The sequence below is a fragment of the Hemitrygon akajei genome, unplaced genomic scaffold, assembly GCF_048418815.1.
Source record: "Hemitrygon akajei unplaced genomic scaffold, sHemAka1.3 Scf000077, whole genome shotgun sequence".
Taxonomy (NCBI): domain Eukaryota; kingdom Metazoa; phylum Chordata; class Chondrichthyes; order Myliobatiformes; family Dasyatidae; genus Hemitrygon; species Hemitrygon akajei.
The window spans coordinates 2,804,888-2,821,537 of record NW_027331963.1 but is presented as its reverse complement, the minus strand read 5'-3'; the positions used below and the strand labels follow the sequence as shown (position 1 = coordinate 2,821,537).

Below are 16,650 nucleotides of genomic sequence, written 5' to 3'. Positions count from 1 at the left end.
AAGTTAACAGTGTTATGTGTATATATGTGTAAATATAACTCCCAGACTATCAAGCCTGAGGGAACAAAGCTCAGAGTCTTGAGATGGTAAAGTAGGAAAGTTCAGTAATCCACGGAATAAATAATGGTGGAGAGATATTTATAATCCAGGGTGAAACGTAGAGAAACGGCCGTTACATCAAAATAACCGTTGACGAAGTTCTTATCCGTTGAAACCGTCACAGACGAGTTATCAGCGAAAGTGACCTGTCACAGGAATACCGTCTTCCAGGGGTTACCACACAACATACCCAGGCAAGGGTTAACACAAGATATTCCACAATCCACTCCTATGGGTTATACGAAGTGACAGCCACACACATTCGTTGTGGTTCCGTGTACCGATGTTCAACCCACTCTTGTGGGCATAGGAGAGTTCCAAGCCTCAGCTGCGACTAACTGAAGCGATCAGCGTTTCCAGTCTCTCTTTCTCTCTCTCTTTAGACTGGCCGACTGCCTGTCTGCAGATCGCTCTCTCTCTCTTATGGTTCAGTCCACAGTCAGCGCTGTCAGCCTGTGACTGACGTCATAGTCCCGCCTCCTCACGCCGGCGCTCTTACAGAAACAGTCACAGTACGACAGCAGGCTCGTAACAGCCGCAACACAACTTCCCGAATTTTGAACTCAATGCTTCAACTAATAAAGACAACCATGCCATTTGCCTTCTTAACCACCCGGTCAATCTGTGCAGTCTCTTTCAGGGAGCGATGAACCTGGAGTCTAAGATCCCTCTGATCATCAACACTCTTCAGGATTTTACATTTAACAGTGTACTGTCTCATACATTCGACCTACCGAGCTGCCAAGATGATCATCACTAATCAAATCTCACTGAGATTTCCCAGGTCCTGTTGAATTTATTGCCAAGTGCACAAGTACGGGAAGGTACAGGTACAGAGAAACACTGACTTGTGGCAACATCACAGGCAAGTACATTCAGATAACACACGGAACACAAATTATACGATTCTCTGTCAGTAACAATCTGTAAATATGTTTTATGTCATTAACAATATATAAAATACATTAGGTCATGATCAATATTAAAATGTGCATTTTGTGTCAATAACAGTCTTGGAAATGTTGAATTTGGTCCCTGTCTCCAATCCTCCTGTAATCCACAACCAGCTCCTGTGTTTTTGTCACAATGAGGGAGAGGTTGTTTTCTTGACACCACTGTGTCAGGGTGATCACTTCTCTGTCGGCTGCCTCGTTATTCTTTGAGATTAGGTCAGTCAGTATAGTGTCGTCAGCAAATTTAATTAACAGATTGGAGCTGTGGGTGGCGACACAAGTCATGGGTATACAGAGAGTAAAGGAGAGGGCAAAGAGACACCCCTGTGGGGTATGTGTGCTGAGGGTCAGAGAGACAGAGGAGATGGAGCCCACTCTTACCACCTGCAGGCGATCTGACAGGAAGTCCAGGATTCAGCTACACAAGGCAGGGTGAAGGCCGGGGTCTCTGAGCTTCTTGTCGATACTTCACTCCTTCGTACGGCTACTGCTCTGCCCATGACTGCAAGGAACTGCAGAGAACTTTGGAGAGCAGAGAACATCAGAGAAACAAGCCTCCACTCCATGGACTCTTCCTACACTTCCCCTGCCTCGGAAAAGCAGGGCATGTACTCAAAGACCCTCACAACCTGGACATTCTTGCTGCAAACTCGCTCCCCCATCGGGGAAGAGATACAAAAGCCTTAAAGCGCGCACCACCCGGCTCAAGGAGGGATTCCTGTCTGTGTTTATAAGACAAATGAATGATAAAATGTACTCGGCCTCGCAATGTAACTCGACGTGACTCTGCACCATATGTCTCGTGATTGTTTTGCCAGTTTCATTTTTCATTTTTAGAATCTTTTTTATTGATACATGCTCTTCTACAGCTATAAAATGATTCAAAACGTCAATAGATTAATATGTATACAATTAATAAAGCTGAAAAAAACTGATCGTAAAATATAAAAATGCCAAATATATATATAGAAAAATAAGGGAAAAAAGTACCCCATCTACCTCGGAAATAAACCCAGTAACCAAAAAAAAAGGGGAAAATCCGTTAGCAATGAACCCTCCGGAGCAATACGTTTGACCATCATCTAAATTTTTTAAAAAAGAATCATCAACCGTCATTTCATATTTATAAAAAAATAAAATTGGACGGAAACCATATAGCATAATTCAAATTAAGTGATAATATTTGGCAAAAGAACCCCATCTTCTCTCAAAATCGAATCGAGTATCAAAAGTTCTACTTCTATTTTTTCCAAACTAAGCCATAACATTCCTTGAGAAAACCATTCAATTAATGTAGGGGAAGAAATATCTTTCCATTTTAATAAAATATCCCTTCTTGTCAGTAGTGTAACAAATGGAATTACATGTTGATCTGAAGATGAAATATCCTGAATATGATGTAGAGCTATTCCAAATAGAACAGTCAATCTATTAGGTTGTAAGTTCATTTTCAGAGCTTTAGAACTTGCAGAAAATAAAGATTTTCAAAACGATTTTAATGAAGAATATGACCAGAACATATGTGACAAAGTAGCTACTTCAGTTTCACATTATCACAGCATTTGCCTGTAGTAGGAAATATTTTAGATAGTCTCTCCTTTATAAAATAATAACGGTGAACAGTTTTAAATTGAATTAAACAATGGTTGGCACATACAGAAGAAGAATTTACGTTTTTCAAAACTCGAAGCTAATCTTCTTTAACAAGGGTCATATTAAGTTCTCTCTCCCAATCTTGTTTAATCTTTAGTGATAGGTTCTCCTTTTGTAACAAAAATAAATTATAAATTCTGCTAATAGAACCTTTCACTAAGGGATTCAATTTCAAAATGGTATCCAACAAATCAGATTCTTGTAAATATGGAAACTTAGGTAAACATTGTTGTAAAAAATGTTTCACCTGAACATATTGCAAAAAATGTGTACGAGCGAGAGGAAATTTGTTAATTAACTCTTCAAAGGTCATCAATCGACCATTACAAAATAAATCTGTAAAAGAATGGATCCCTTTATTTTTCCATAGGAGAAAAATTGGGTCAGTTCTTGATGGTTTAAATGGAAAGTTTCGATATAAAAACTATACAACGTAAATTGTTTAATTTTTTTTTAAATTACGAAACTGAACCCAAATCCGTAGGGATTGTTTAATAACCGGGTAAATATTTAAATTTGGAATTTTAGAGAGCTGTAAAGGTAATGGAGCTCCTAAAACTAACGTTAAATAAAATTGTTTAACAGCTTTTAATTCCAATTCAACCCATAATGATTTTTGGTTCTTATCAAGCCAATATAACCAAAAATATAATTGTCTAATATTCACAGCCCAATAATACAGTCTTAAATTAGGAAGTTCAAGTCCACCATCTTTTTTTAGAATTTTGTAAATGATACTTATTAATTCTTGGTCTCTTATTATTCCAAATAAAGGAAGAAATAAGAGAGTCAATTTGATCGAAATTTCTTTTAGTTAAAAAGATGGGTATATTTTGGAAAATATATAAAAATCTAGGTAAAATCATTTTCACAGCATGAGTACGACCTATTAAAGAAAAAGTAAATGGATTCCATCTAGAAAATTGTTGTTTCATGGAGTCCATTAAAGGAACTATATTCGCTTTATAAAGATCTTTATATTTTTTAGTAATAATAATACCTAAATATCTAAATATATTAACTATTCTAAAAGGAATATCATTATATATACTAACAAGGACATTTAATGGAAACAATTCACTGTTACTCAAGTTAAGTTTATATCCTGAAAATTTACCGAAATCTTTAAGTGTTTCCAAAGGATTAGGAATTGATTCCTCAAGATTTGAAATAAAAACCAAAAGATCATCTGCTTAAAGAGAAATCTTATGTATGGTTCCATTCATAGAGATACCATGAATATTTTTAGCTTCACTTAGTGTTATAGCTGAGGGCTCCAATACAAGATTAAACAATAAAGTGCTTAATGGACATTCCCGTCTAGTGCCACGAGAAAGTGAGAAAAAAGAAGAGCTGCAGTTATTAGTAATGGCAAGCTCAAGGACGGCTTCCTGTCTGTGGTTAGAAGCCAAATGAATGATAAAATGGTCTCGGCCTCACAATGTAACTCGACGTGAACCTGCACCATATGTCTATCTGCACTGCACTTTCTCTGCAGCCATAATACTTTGTTACAGTGATTGTTCTGTCGTATATCAGCTCAATGGACTGTTGCAATGTATCGATCTGTTCGGATGGTACGTCAGGCAAGATTTTCATTGGAAGTTCAGTACATGATGATAGTAAACAAATTCCCCATTTTAATTGTGCGGAAATATTAGACAGACTGAGCTTCTGCTCTGGAGCCACAGAAGGAAACTGAACTGTTGTCATTTCTGAAATGAACTGAAATGTTGTCCAGCCTCTCGTTATACCTCGTTCTCTCTAATCCAGGCAGTATCCTGGGAAACCTCTTCTGCGCCCTGTCCAAAGCCCCGGCATCCTTCCGAGAATGGGGGCGACCAGAACTGTATGAAACACTCCAGATGTAGTCTAACTCGTTTTATAAAACTGTGTTACGAACTGAAGCGTTTTAGAAACGGACCAGCAGCAATAGAGTTCACACTGGTTTTGATGGTAAAAACACTCTGTTTATTAGTATCTACTTATAATACAGTAACTTAACGAAATAAAGTTAACAGTATTAAGTGTATATATGTGTAAATGTAACTCCCAGACTATCGAGCCTGAGGGATCAAAGTTTAGAGTCTTGAGATGGTAAAGTAGGAAAGTTCAGAAATCCACGGAATAAATGACGGGAGAGAGATATTTGTAATCCGGGGTGAAACGTAGAGAAAAGGCCGTTACTTCAAAATAACCGTCGACGAAGTTCTTATCCGTCGAATCCGTCCACAGACGAGTTCTCAGTGAAAGTGACTTGTCACAGGAATACCGTCTTACATGGTTACCACACAACATACCCAGGCAAGGGTTAATACAAGATATTCCAAATTCCACTCCTATGGATTGTACGAACTGACAGCCACACACGTTCGTTGTGGTTCTGTGTACCGATGATCAACCCACTCTTGTGGGCACAGGAGAGTTCCAAGCCTCAGCTGCGACTAACTGAAGCTATCAGCTTTTCCAGTCTCTCTCTCTTTAGACTGGCCGACTGCCTGTCTGCAGATCGCTCTCTCTCTCTCATGGTTCAGTCCACAGTCAGCGCTTTCAGCCTGTGACTGACGTCATAGCCCCGCCTCCTCACGCCGGCGCTCTTAAAGAAACAGTCACAGTACGACCGCAGGCTCGGAACAGCTGCAACACAACTTCCCGACTTTTGAACTCAGTGCTTCAACTAATAAAGACAACCATGCCATTTGCCTTCTTAACCACCCGATCAATCTGTGCAGTCTCTTTCAGGGAGCGATGAACTTGGAGTCTAAGATCCCTCTGATCATCAACACTGTTCAGGGTTTTGCATTTAACAGTGTACTGTCTCATACATTCGACCTACCGAGCTGCCAAGATGATCAGCACTAATCAAATCTCACTGTGATTTCTCAGGTCCTGTTGAATTTATTGCCAAGTGCACAAGTACGGGAAGGTACAGGTACAGAGAAACACTGACTTGTGGCAGCATCACAGGCAAGTACAGTCAGATAACACACGGAACACAAATTGTACGATTCTCTGTCAGTAACAATCTGTAAATATGTTTTATGTCATTAACAGTATATAAAATACATTGTGTCATGACCAATATTGTGTCATGATGCCTCGTTATTATTTGGGATCCGGCAGATCAATGTAATGCCGTCAGCAAATCCAATTAGCAGATTGGAACCCGCCACTGCAGCCCCACAGTGCACTCTGTACTGATTGCAAAGCTACGAAATTGCATGTGAATAGCCTCCCCTCCCCCAACTCCACTCTTTCTGCGTCACCAGCTGACTGGGACATCTCACATCTCGCTGCCTCCGCCAGGACATTAAACTGTGAACAACTGTGGTCAGGGACTGATCTCTGAGGTACTCCAAACGCTACCTCCTTCCAGTCTGAAAACGACCCACTCATCCAGACTCACACAACCGGCAGTTTATCGATCTCCAACGAAAAAGCCTAATCACCTCCTCCTGAGGGTCAATACCATTGCTGACTCTGAGTTTACCACCGTCAAATGCCGGGAGGGACATAATAATCAGAAAATCTCTAGTCACAGACGTGTAAATAAAATGTGATCTCAGTAGGTGTGTGGCGCTTGCTCAGAATGCGAAGGAGACAGACAAACTGAGCCAAGTCACAGACTGATGAAGGGGAGGAATGATTCATTTTGATACAGAGAGGGAAGCAGAGAGTTTGATATTGTGCCTGATGCCGGAAATGTGGCCAGTTAGAAGATGAAGTCTTGTTCCTCTAAATTGTTTTGAGATGTGACAGTCTTTTAATCAGAAGGCACCATGGAGACTAAAATTATTTCAGTTGAAATGTTGTCCTTCACCCACTGACTTGCTTTGTAAACGTTTAGCAGTGTAGGAAAGTCAAAGAATTTGTGTATGGGAATCTCGAACACAACAGCACGTTAATTCCGCTGTATCTGTCAGTTCACCAGCGCTTTAATACCGCCGATGCTTGAATGTTGAGGCGGAGATGTTGGAGAAGACAGCGCCCCACTCGCTACAAGGAGAGCCCGAACACGTGTCCGTGTCCGTGATCTGATTGGATACATCGCCATGACGTTTTAGCAGTGGGACGTCATTCACTGGCTCTCATTTTGGAAGGGATTCAGTCGGCCATCGCAGATACATCAACAGCTTCGCACTGGGAAGCGGCCGTTCACCTGCTCCGTGTGTGTGCAGAGACTCATTCAGTTAACCCACCTTGTGATGCTCCGGTGAGTTCACAATAAATAGAGGCCACATTTCTGTCCGGAGTGAGCAAAGAGTTTTACTCAATCATCCCAGCTGCTGCAACACCAGCAACTTCACATCAGTGAGGAAGTTCAAATCAGCTCCGTGTTAAATGTTTAACCATCACGGTGACTGAAGGGAGCTGCAGGTTCATGAGGGACTGTTACTGTCAGATTCTGCAGTTCTTGCGGCTGCTCATCGCACCCAGGACTGAACCCTGGTCACTGAGCATTGGAGGAGTCCGTTCTGCTGATGTTAGCCTTAAACTAGACTGGTGTTTAATATTGTGGATCTGTGAAGGATAAATCAGTTCTGTATCAAATCCCGTGTGTCATGTACTTACAGTCTCTACCACACTTACAATGTACACTAGAAAGGGCACTCGGCCCATCTGGTCCCTGCTCATATTTCTGTTCCATATCAGTATATCAAAATCTACCCCTGCCGTTCCCCTCTCACTCTCCCTGAGATGACAGGTTGCAACTAGTCACCACTCCGTGGGATAGGAGATTTCTCTTGAATTTCATAGAACTATAGAAATCTAAAACACATTACAGACCCTTTGGCCCACAATGTTGTGCCGACCATGTAACTTACTCTAGAACCTGCTTAGAATTACCCTACCGCATAGCCATCTATTTTCCTAAGCTCCATGTACCTAGCTAAGAGTCTCTTAAAAGACTCTATTGTATCCGCCTCTACCACCGTCGCCGGCAATGCATTCCACACACACACCACTCTTTGTTTAAAAAACTTAGCTCTGATATCTCCTCTGTACCTACTTCCAAGCAGCTTAAACCTATTCCCCCTCGTGTTAGCCGTTTCAGCCCTGGGAAAAAGCCTCTGACTATCCACACGACCAATGCCTCTCATCATCTTATACACCTGCATGAATTCCCTGCATGATTTTCTCCGGGCTGAATAAGACGATGAGCTCACTGTGGTTGTGACGTTCTTCAGGGCTCCGGACGAAGTTGGTTAAACTCCTTCTTCCCCGCTCTTTTCAAAGTTTTGGGTCATTTTCACCAATTTTAAAGGACTGTGCCTCAGACAGCAGGGTTGTTGCAATTGTTACGGACCAGCAGCAACAGATCACTAATGGAGTCTGGTTTCGATGTTAAAACCACTCTCATTAGTATCTGCTACAAATATAAAAGATTAAATGAAATAAACAGAAGTTTATTTGCTTATATACAGCTCCCGAACTCTCAAGCTTGAGAAACAATGCTTAAAGTCTTAAGATGATAAAGTGGAAAAGTTCAGTAATCCACGGAATAAGTGAGTGAGAGGAGAGATGTGTAAATCCACACGAACGTCTAGAGAGAAGGCAATTACGAAGAATTCCACACACATTCCACGCTGGGTAAACGAAATAACAGTCGCCGAAGATCTTATCCCTCGATTCGTTCCGAAATCCACTTAGAAATATCATCAGGTGACAGTGGCAGGAATATCGTCTTCAAGTGGTTACCACAGAACACCCCGATTCCACGTAAGGGCCAACAAAAGTGATACCACAGGATACTCCAACAAATCCACACATATGGATTATACGAAGTGACAGTCACACATCTGTTGTGCACTGCGTGCCGATGATCAACCCAATCTTTTGGGCATAGCAGTGACAAGCTGAAGTCTCTCTCTCTCTCTCTCTCTCTCTCTCTCTCTCTCTCTCTCTCTCTCTCTCTCTCTCTCTCTCTCTCTCTCTCTCTCTCTCTCTCTCTCTCTCTCTCTCTCTCTCTCTCTCTCTCTCACTCTCACTCTCCCTCTCCCTCTCCCTCTCCCTCTCCCTCTCCCTCTCCCTCCCCCTCCCTCTCTCCCCCCCCACTGTCTCTGCTGCAGCGCGTGTGTGACGTCACAGCCCCGCCTCACTCAGGCACTTAAAGCGACACTCACACTAAACGAATCTGCGATCTCGCAACACAATGCACCTCTAAAGTCTGACAGCAGACTAGCGAGTGAAACTTCGGTGTTGCAGAATCAGAAACCAAAGTGTTGCCAGCCTGAGTCACGTCTTTGGGGCTCCAGAGAGAGAATGGTCTAGACTTTACGAGGAGGAAGAGGAAGAGGAAACAGACCAGCAGGATATGGCTACAAAAGGAAGATCAGAAAAATTTGGAAACTGGTTGACCCAAAAAAAAAGATGGTTAGTTTCTGCAAAATACTGGTGGTAACCAAAAGATCAGGCAACAATTGTGGAGAGGAATAAATAAACAACTTTTAGACCGAGCCTCTTCAGCATGTCTAGACTGTGTACTCCGCTGCTTAGTTGCTGCCTGAGCTGCAGATTTCCTCCAGCATTTTGTGTGTGAGCGTCTCTGTATGTCCAGCAACTGCAGAATCTCCTGCTTTATATCTGCATTTTACTTTGGCATTAGATACACGTTGATATTGAGTACATTGTTTACGTGAGCCGCTTTCTGCGTTAAAAGAGCTGCAGGTTTTTGTTATACACCCGAAAAAGAATGAGATATGGACATTGAACCGGTGCTTCAAGAAATGTTTAATGGCACCGTTATTACCCATAAGGCCCTGCGGTAATAATTTTTATCAGGCACTGAAGAACTGATGAACTGCGCAGGCGTCAGGCTGATGACGTCCCCGAGTATCACGCATGCGTGCAGAACACAGAAGGCTTTTAAAATGTCGGATGCAGGTAAGAGCGATTCTCTGTGTTTTTACCTTAAACTCCGACTTCGGGACGATTCCTGTGAATTTCTGACACTGTGGCCAGCAATCCCGGGACAGTGTGGATTGGGACAGGCTGTTTTTTTTAGCAAAGGAGTACTTGGTAAGTGGGAGTTCTTCAGAAGTGAAATTTTAAGGGTGTAGAGTCTGTATGTGTCTGACAAAATGAAAGTTGAATGGTAACTAGTGCAAGGAATCTTGGTTTTCAACTGTAAAGGGGATTTCTTCTTTTTCTTTGTTACTGTGTATGTAATCAAAATGCCTTCTTTGTTTTGTTAAAAGTAGGAATGTTTCTTTGTTGCGAGAGAGTGCTGGAAGCTTGTTTGGGTTAAAATTTACTGATAACGAGAATTGTATTCCTTTGTAAACTAATTGGGATTCATGTTGTTTTGCTTCTGAGTCTGTAAGCTATTGTTGGCGGGCTTTTGGGGAGATCGGCGCGAGGGGGTGAGAGAGATAGGACGCGATGCTGTAAACTGGGCGAGGAACGGACCCCAAGCGGGGGGGGGGGGGGTGGAGTCCGAGGCCAGGAGGTACCCCGAGTAGAGGAGATGAAGCTAGATGTGCTTGGTGGACCACTTCGGGTGGTCCTAAGCTGCGGGTCGAGGAGTTCGGAGGGGATCGTATGCCAGAAGACTTCAGTAATTGAGCTCCTACGGTTGTGCAGGAAGTGGTTTGGACTTTGATAAGTTTGGCGCCTTTTTATTTTTTTTCCTTCATATATATTGTATTGTTATTAATAACTTAGTTTTAGTAACCTTTATAAATTGTACTCATTTAATCGCATATGGTGTACTGTCTGTTTATGAGCAAGGCGGGGACATCACACAGCATCCACACCAGCTGATTACCCAGTTTGGCAGGGCCGAAGGCTGCTCCCCCTAGAAGAGAACAAGCTGAGCGAGCCTGAGGCGACCCAGGGGGTTGCACAACAGATACTGAGGCCCTGGATATCTCATTCCTCTAAATGCCACGGACTGTTGGGTGCAACCAAAACTCATTAATGACAACCATTTCATAATTCCACTCCCAAAGTCATCTGACTTTCCTTTAGTTGTCTTCTGTTGGATTCTAAAAGCTTCCTAACGGTCTTTTGCTCTTTTGTTTGCCCTCTCCTCGGCTTTTATGTTGGTTTTGGATTCTCATTTAACCCACAGTTGTGCCCTGCTGCCTTTCCAATGCTGCCACGTCTTTGGGATGTATCGATCACTCAGCTCTCGAATTGCTCCCAGAAACTCCAGCCATTGCTGCTCCGTTGTCACTCCTACCTTTTCCCTTCCAAACAAGTTTGGCCAGCTTCTCTGTCACAGAAACATGGAGAAGTTCAGTGCAGAAACAGGCTATTAGGCCCATCTAGTCAATGCTAAAAACATTTAAGCTGTCTAATGCAACTACCTGCACTGGGATCATCACCCTCCATACCCCTACCATCCAGGTACCAATCAAACTTCTCTTAATGGTGAAATTGAGCTCATATTCACCACTAGTGCTGACATCTCATTCCATACTCTCACGACCATTTCAGCAAAGAGCTTTTCCACATGTTCCCGTTAAATTTTCACCTTCCCCACTTACCCATGACCTCTGGTTGTCGTCCCACCCAACCTCAGTGGAAAAAGCTGCTTGCATTTACCCTATCTATACCCTGATAATTTTGTTTACTTCTAACAAATCCTCAAAACAATGTATAATTTCCTTATTTATGTTCAGAGCCTTTTTTTAGGTGTATTAGATGATGAGGGGCATTGAGTGTGTGGATAGCCAGAGGATTTTTTCCCAGTGTTAAAATGGCTAACAGGAGGGGGCTTAGTTTTAAGGTGCTTGGAAATATATGCCGAGGGGATGTCAGGGGTAGGTTTTTTACACAGAGAGTGTTGGATGTGTCGAATGCACTGCCAGCAGCGGTTGTCGAGGCGGATACAACAGGGACTTTTTACACTTTCTTAGATAGTTAGATGGAGCTCAGAAAAATAGAGGGCTATGCGCTAGGGAAACTCCAGGCAGTTTCTAGAGTAAGTTACATAGACGGCACAGCACTGTGGGCCAAAGGGTCTGTAATGTGTTGTAGATTTCTATGATTCTATGAAATTCAAGGGAAATCTCCAAACCCACGGAGTGGTGACTAGTAGTGAATAGTGGGAAAGTTACTGGAACGTATGTGCAGGAACCGGAAATATAAGTATTTGGATAGATGTGGACTGATTAAGTATAGACAGCATGGCTTTGTGCATGGTAGGTCATGTCTAACCAATCTTATAGAGTCTCTCGAGGAAGTTATCAGGAAAGTGGATGAAGGCAAGGCAGTGGATGTTGTCTACATGGACGTTAGCAAGGCACTTGACAAAGTCTCATATGGGAGCTTGGTCAAGAGGGTTCAGTCACTCAGCATTCAAGATGAGATAGAAAATTGGATGAGACACTGTCTTTGGGAGAAGCCAGAGTGTGGTAGCAGATGGTTGCCTCTCTGACTGGAACCTGTGACTAGTGGTGTGCCACAGGGATCAGTGCTGGATCTGTTGTTGTTTGTCATCTATATCAGTAATCTGGATGATAGTGTGGTTAACTGGAATAGCAGATTCATGACCACCAAGACTGGTAGGTGTAGTGGACAGTGAGGAACACTATCATGGCTTGCAGTGTGACCTGGAGCCCCTGGGAAAAATGGTTTGAGAAATGGAAAATGGAATTTAATGTAGACAAGTGTGAGTTGTTGCACTTTGGTATGACCTACCAAGGGAGGTCTTTCACAGTGACTGGTCGGCCACGGAGGAGTGTTGTAGAAGAAAGGGACCTGGGAATACAAGTCCTTAATTCACTGAAAGTGGTATCACAGTTAGATAGTGATGGAAAAAATGATTTTAGCCCATTGGCTTTCATGAGCCAAATACTGACAATAGATGGATATTATGTTGACTTGTAAAGGAGGCCTAATTTGGAGTATTGTGTGATGCTTTGGTCACCTACCTACAGGAAAGATTTAAAAGAGATTCAGCGATTTTAGAGAAAATTCACAAGGATGTTGCCAAGTTTGGAGGACTTGGGTTATAAGGAAAGATTGAACAGGTCAGGACTTTATTCATTGGAATGTGGAAGATTGAGGTGAGATTTGATTGTGTTAAAGGGGCATAGATAATGTAAATGCAAGCTGGCTTTCTCCACTGAGATGGGGGTGGGACTTCAACCAGCGGCCAGGGGTTAAGGGTGAAAGGTGAAATGTTAAGGGGAACATGAGGGGAAACTTCTTCACACTGATGGTCATCTAGGTTTGGAATGAGCAGCCATCCCGAGTGGTGCATGCGAGCTCGATTTCAACATTTAAGAGGTTCGTGTAGGTACCTGGATGGTAGGGGTATGGCAGTGGGCAGTTTAAATAGTTCAGCACAAGACTAGATGGCCCAAAGGACCTGTTTCTGTGTTGTACTTTTCTACAAGAACCTGAAATATTACAAAAATTCACTCTAACCCCTTTTAACAGCTGTGCAGACCAACCATTCCTCTCAGCAGGAATTTTTTTATATGGTGTTAAAACTGTAGCACTTTCAGTTAATAATACATAAAAGAAAATCCCAGATGCACATCCACAAAGACTATTTGTGTGAGAGTGTTTCAGTTACTGTGGGGCCAGGCACCCATGCTGCTCAGCAGGAACAGGGAATAATACCAATGGAGAGAGTCAAACTGAGCCAAGGCACAGATTGGAGATGACAGAAATGCCCCATTCTTATAGAGACAGGAAGAGCATCAGAGAATTGATGGTCATTCCAGATTCCAGCACTCTGCCCAGTCAGGAGATGATTTCTCTGTCCAACTTTCATTGAACCTCACTGTAACAGTGTGATACCAGATCAAACCTTGGCAACTAAAGTAATTTCATCTGAAATGTTGTCCTAAACCCATTGATGGATTTTGTAAATCTTTTCACAGGATAAAAATGAGAAGGAATTTGTCGCCGGGAATCTCAAACATGGCACGCCAGTTTTGCTGTCTCTGTCTGGATATTTAAGAAGTGGAGCAAGAGATTCAATCGACCATCCTTCCTGCTCAGACTGTGGAGAGGGATTCAATTGGTCATTTGACCAAATAGCAAGCCTGTCATTTTACACAGGAGAAAGGCTGTTCACCTGCTCAGACAGTGGGAATGGATTCACTCGGTTATCACAATTGAAGGTACATCAGCAAGTTCACACTGGGCAAGGCCATTCATCTGTTCTGTGTGTGAGAAGGGGTTCAGTCGGTCTTCTCACCTGTGGACACACCAGTCAGTTCACATCACACCGGGCAGAGGCTGGTCATCTGTTGAATTTCTGAGAAAGGATTCACTCAGTCATTTGACCTAATGGCTCACCAGCGAGTTCACACTGGGGAGAACCCATTCACCTGTTCAGTCTGTGGGAAGGGATTCACTCATTTATCCCAACTACAGAGACACCAGCGAGTTCACACTGGGGAGAGGCCGTTCACCTGCTCAGTCTGTGGGAAGGGATTCACTCTGTCATCTACCCTACAGAGACATCAGCGAGTTCACACTGGGGAGAGGCTGTTCACCTGCTCAGTCTGTGGGAAGGGATTCACTCAGTCATCCAACCTACTGGTACATCAGCGAGTTCACACTGGGGAGAAGCCTGTCACCTGCTCAGAATGTGGGAAAGGATTCAGTGACTTATCCAGCCTACTGAGACATCAGCGAGTTCACACTGGGGAGAAGCCGTTCACCTGCTCAGAATGTGGGAAAGAATTCAGTCAGTTATCCAGCCTACTGAGACATCAGCGAGTTCACACTGGGGAAAAGCCGTTCACCTGCTCAGAATGTGGGAAAGGATTTACTAATTCATCCACCCTACAGAGTCATCAGCGAGTTCACACTGGGGAGAAGCCGTTCACCTGTTCAGAATGTGGGAAAGAATTCAGTCAGTTATCCAGCCTACTGACACATCAGCGAGTTCACACTGGGGAGAAGCCGTTCACCTGCTCAGAATGTGGGAAGGGATTCACTCAGTCATCCCACCTACAGACTCATCAGCGAGTTCACACTGGGGAGAAGCCGTTCACCTGCTCAGTCTGTGGGAAAGGATTTACTGATTCATCCACCCTACAGAGTCATCAGCGAGTTCACACTGGGGAGAAGCCGTTCACCTGTTCAGAATGTGGGAAGGGATTTACTCAGTTATCCCAACTACAGTGTCATCTGCGAGTTCACACTGGGGAGAGGCCATTCATCTGCTCAGACTGTGGGAAAGGATTCACTCGGTTATCCCACCTACAGAGACATCAGCGAGTTCACACTGGGAAGAAGCCGTTCATCTGCTCAGAATGTGGGAAGGGATTCACTCAGTCATCCCACCTACAGAGTCATCAGCGAGTTCACACTGGGGAGAAGCCATTCACCTGCTCAGTCTGTGGGAAAGGATTCACTGAGTCATCCCATCTACAGAGTCATCAGCGAGTTCACACTGGGGAGAAGCCGTTCACCTGTTCAGAATGTGGGAAGAGATTTACTCAGTCATCCCAACTACAGAGTCATCAGCAAGTTCACACTGGGGAGAGGCCATTCATCTGCTCAGACTGTGGGAAAGGATTCACTCGGTTATCCCACCTACAGAGACATCAGCGAGTTCACACTGGGGAGAAGCCGTTCATCTGCTCAGAATGTGGGAAGGGATTCACTCAGTCATCCCACCTACAGAGTCATCAGCGAGTTCACACTGGGGAGAAGCCATTCACCTGCTCAGTCTGTGGAAAGGGATTCACTGAGTCATCCCATCTACAGAGTCATCAGCGAGTTCACACCGGGGAGAAGCCGTTCACCTGTTCAGTATGTGGGAAGAGATTTACTCAGTCATCCCAACTACTGAGTCATCAGCGAGTTCACACTGGAGAGAGGCCATTCATCTGCTCAGAATGTGGGAAAAGATTCGCTCGCTCTTCCACACTACTGAGACATCAGCGAGTTCACATTGGAGAGGAGCCATTTACCTGCTGAGAATGCGGGAAAGGATTCACTCAGTCATCCGAACTACTGGCACACCAGTCAGTTGTTATGAATCCCTAGGTTTTGTTTGCTGTGGACTGTCATTTTAAGAGAGAGAGAGAGATTAAGAAGGTGAATCAGTCTGACTTGCAGCTTTTTTTCATCACTCCCAGCTTGTTTAGTTTTAACTGAGGACACAGACACTCAGAGTCAGACGGAGATGAATGAGAAAAAATGGAAGGATCAAAACAAGGGAAATAGGTGCCAAGGGTCACTGTTTGGAATTTTCCTATGCCCACAAGTGTGGGTTAATTATCGATTCAGCGTATATCGAATGTGTGGTTGTCACCTCGTTTAATCGATAGGAGTGGATCTGATTTGGGGTATCCTATGAAGACCACCGATGTGTTTACCCTTGCCTGGGTGTGGTGTGGTAATTCAATTGAAGACGATACCCCTTGTGACAAGTCACTTTGGGTGATAATTCGTATGTGGATTTGGAAGGATGACAGATAAAATCTACAGTGACTGTTCTCTTGTTTTACCACCATGGAACCTGTGGAATTCGACATAATTGCCTTCCCTTGACATTTACCCTGGATTACAAATATCTCTCTCATCACCTATTCTGTGGTTGAACTGAACTTTCATAATTTACCATCTCAAGACTCCAGACCTTGTTTCCCCCAAGCTCAATAGTTTTGGATTTATATTTACACACATATATACACATAACACTGTTAACTTTTGTTTATCTTGCTTAAGTTACTATACTATAAGTAGATTCTAATAAAGATAGTTTTAACATCAAAAACAGACTCCAGGTGTAGTCTCCATGAGGAAATCTGCAGATGCTGGAAATTCAAACACACACAAAATGCTGGTGGAACACAGCAGGCCAGGCAGCATCTATAAGGAGAAGCACTGTCGATGTTTCAGGCCGAGACCCTTCGTCAGGCAGTCTCAGGCAGTCCTGACAAAGGGTTTCGGCCTGAAACGTCGACAGTGCTTCTCCTTATAGATGCTGCCTGGCCTGCTGTGTTCCACCAGCATTTTGTGT

The 16,650-nt window shown here is 43.3% G+C and overlaps 1 protein-coding gene across 1 annotated transcript in view; it reads left to right on the top strand.

The window, feature by feature from the left end:
• Positions 1–16,404, top strand: part of LOC140722422 (uncharacterized) — a 69,858-nt gene extending 53,454 nt beyond the window's left edge. The window contains exon 7 of the mRNA XM_073037166.1: positions 13,932–16,404. Within this exon, the coding sequence (XP_072893267.1) occupies positions 13,932–15,602 (1,671 nt within the window). The 3' untranslated portion in view covers positions 15,603–16,404. The remainder of the gene's footprint in view (positions 1–13,931) is intronic.
• The last annotated feature ends 246 nt before the right edge of the window (positions 16,405–16,650 follow it).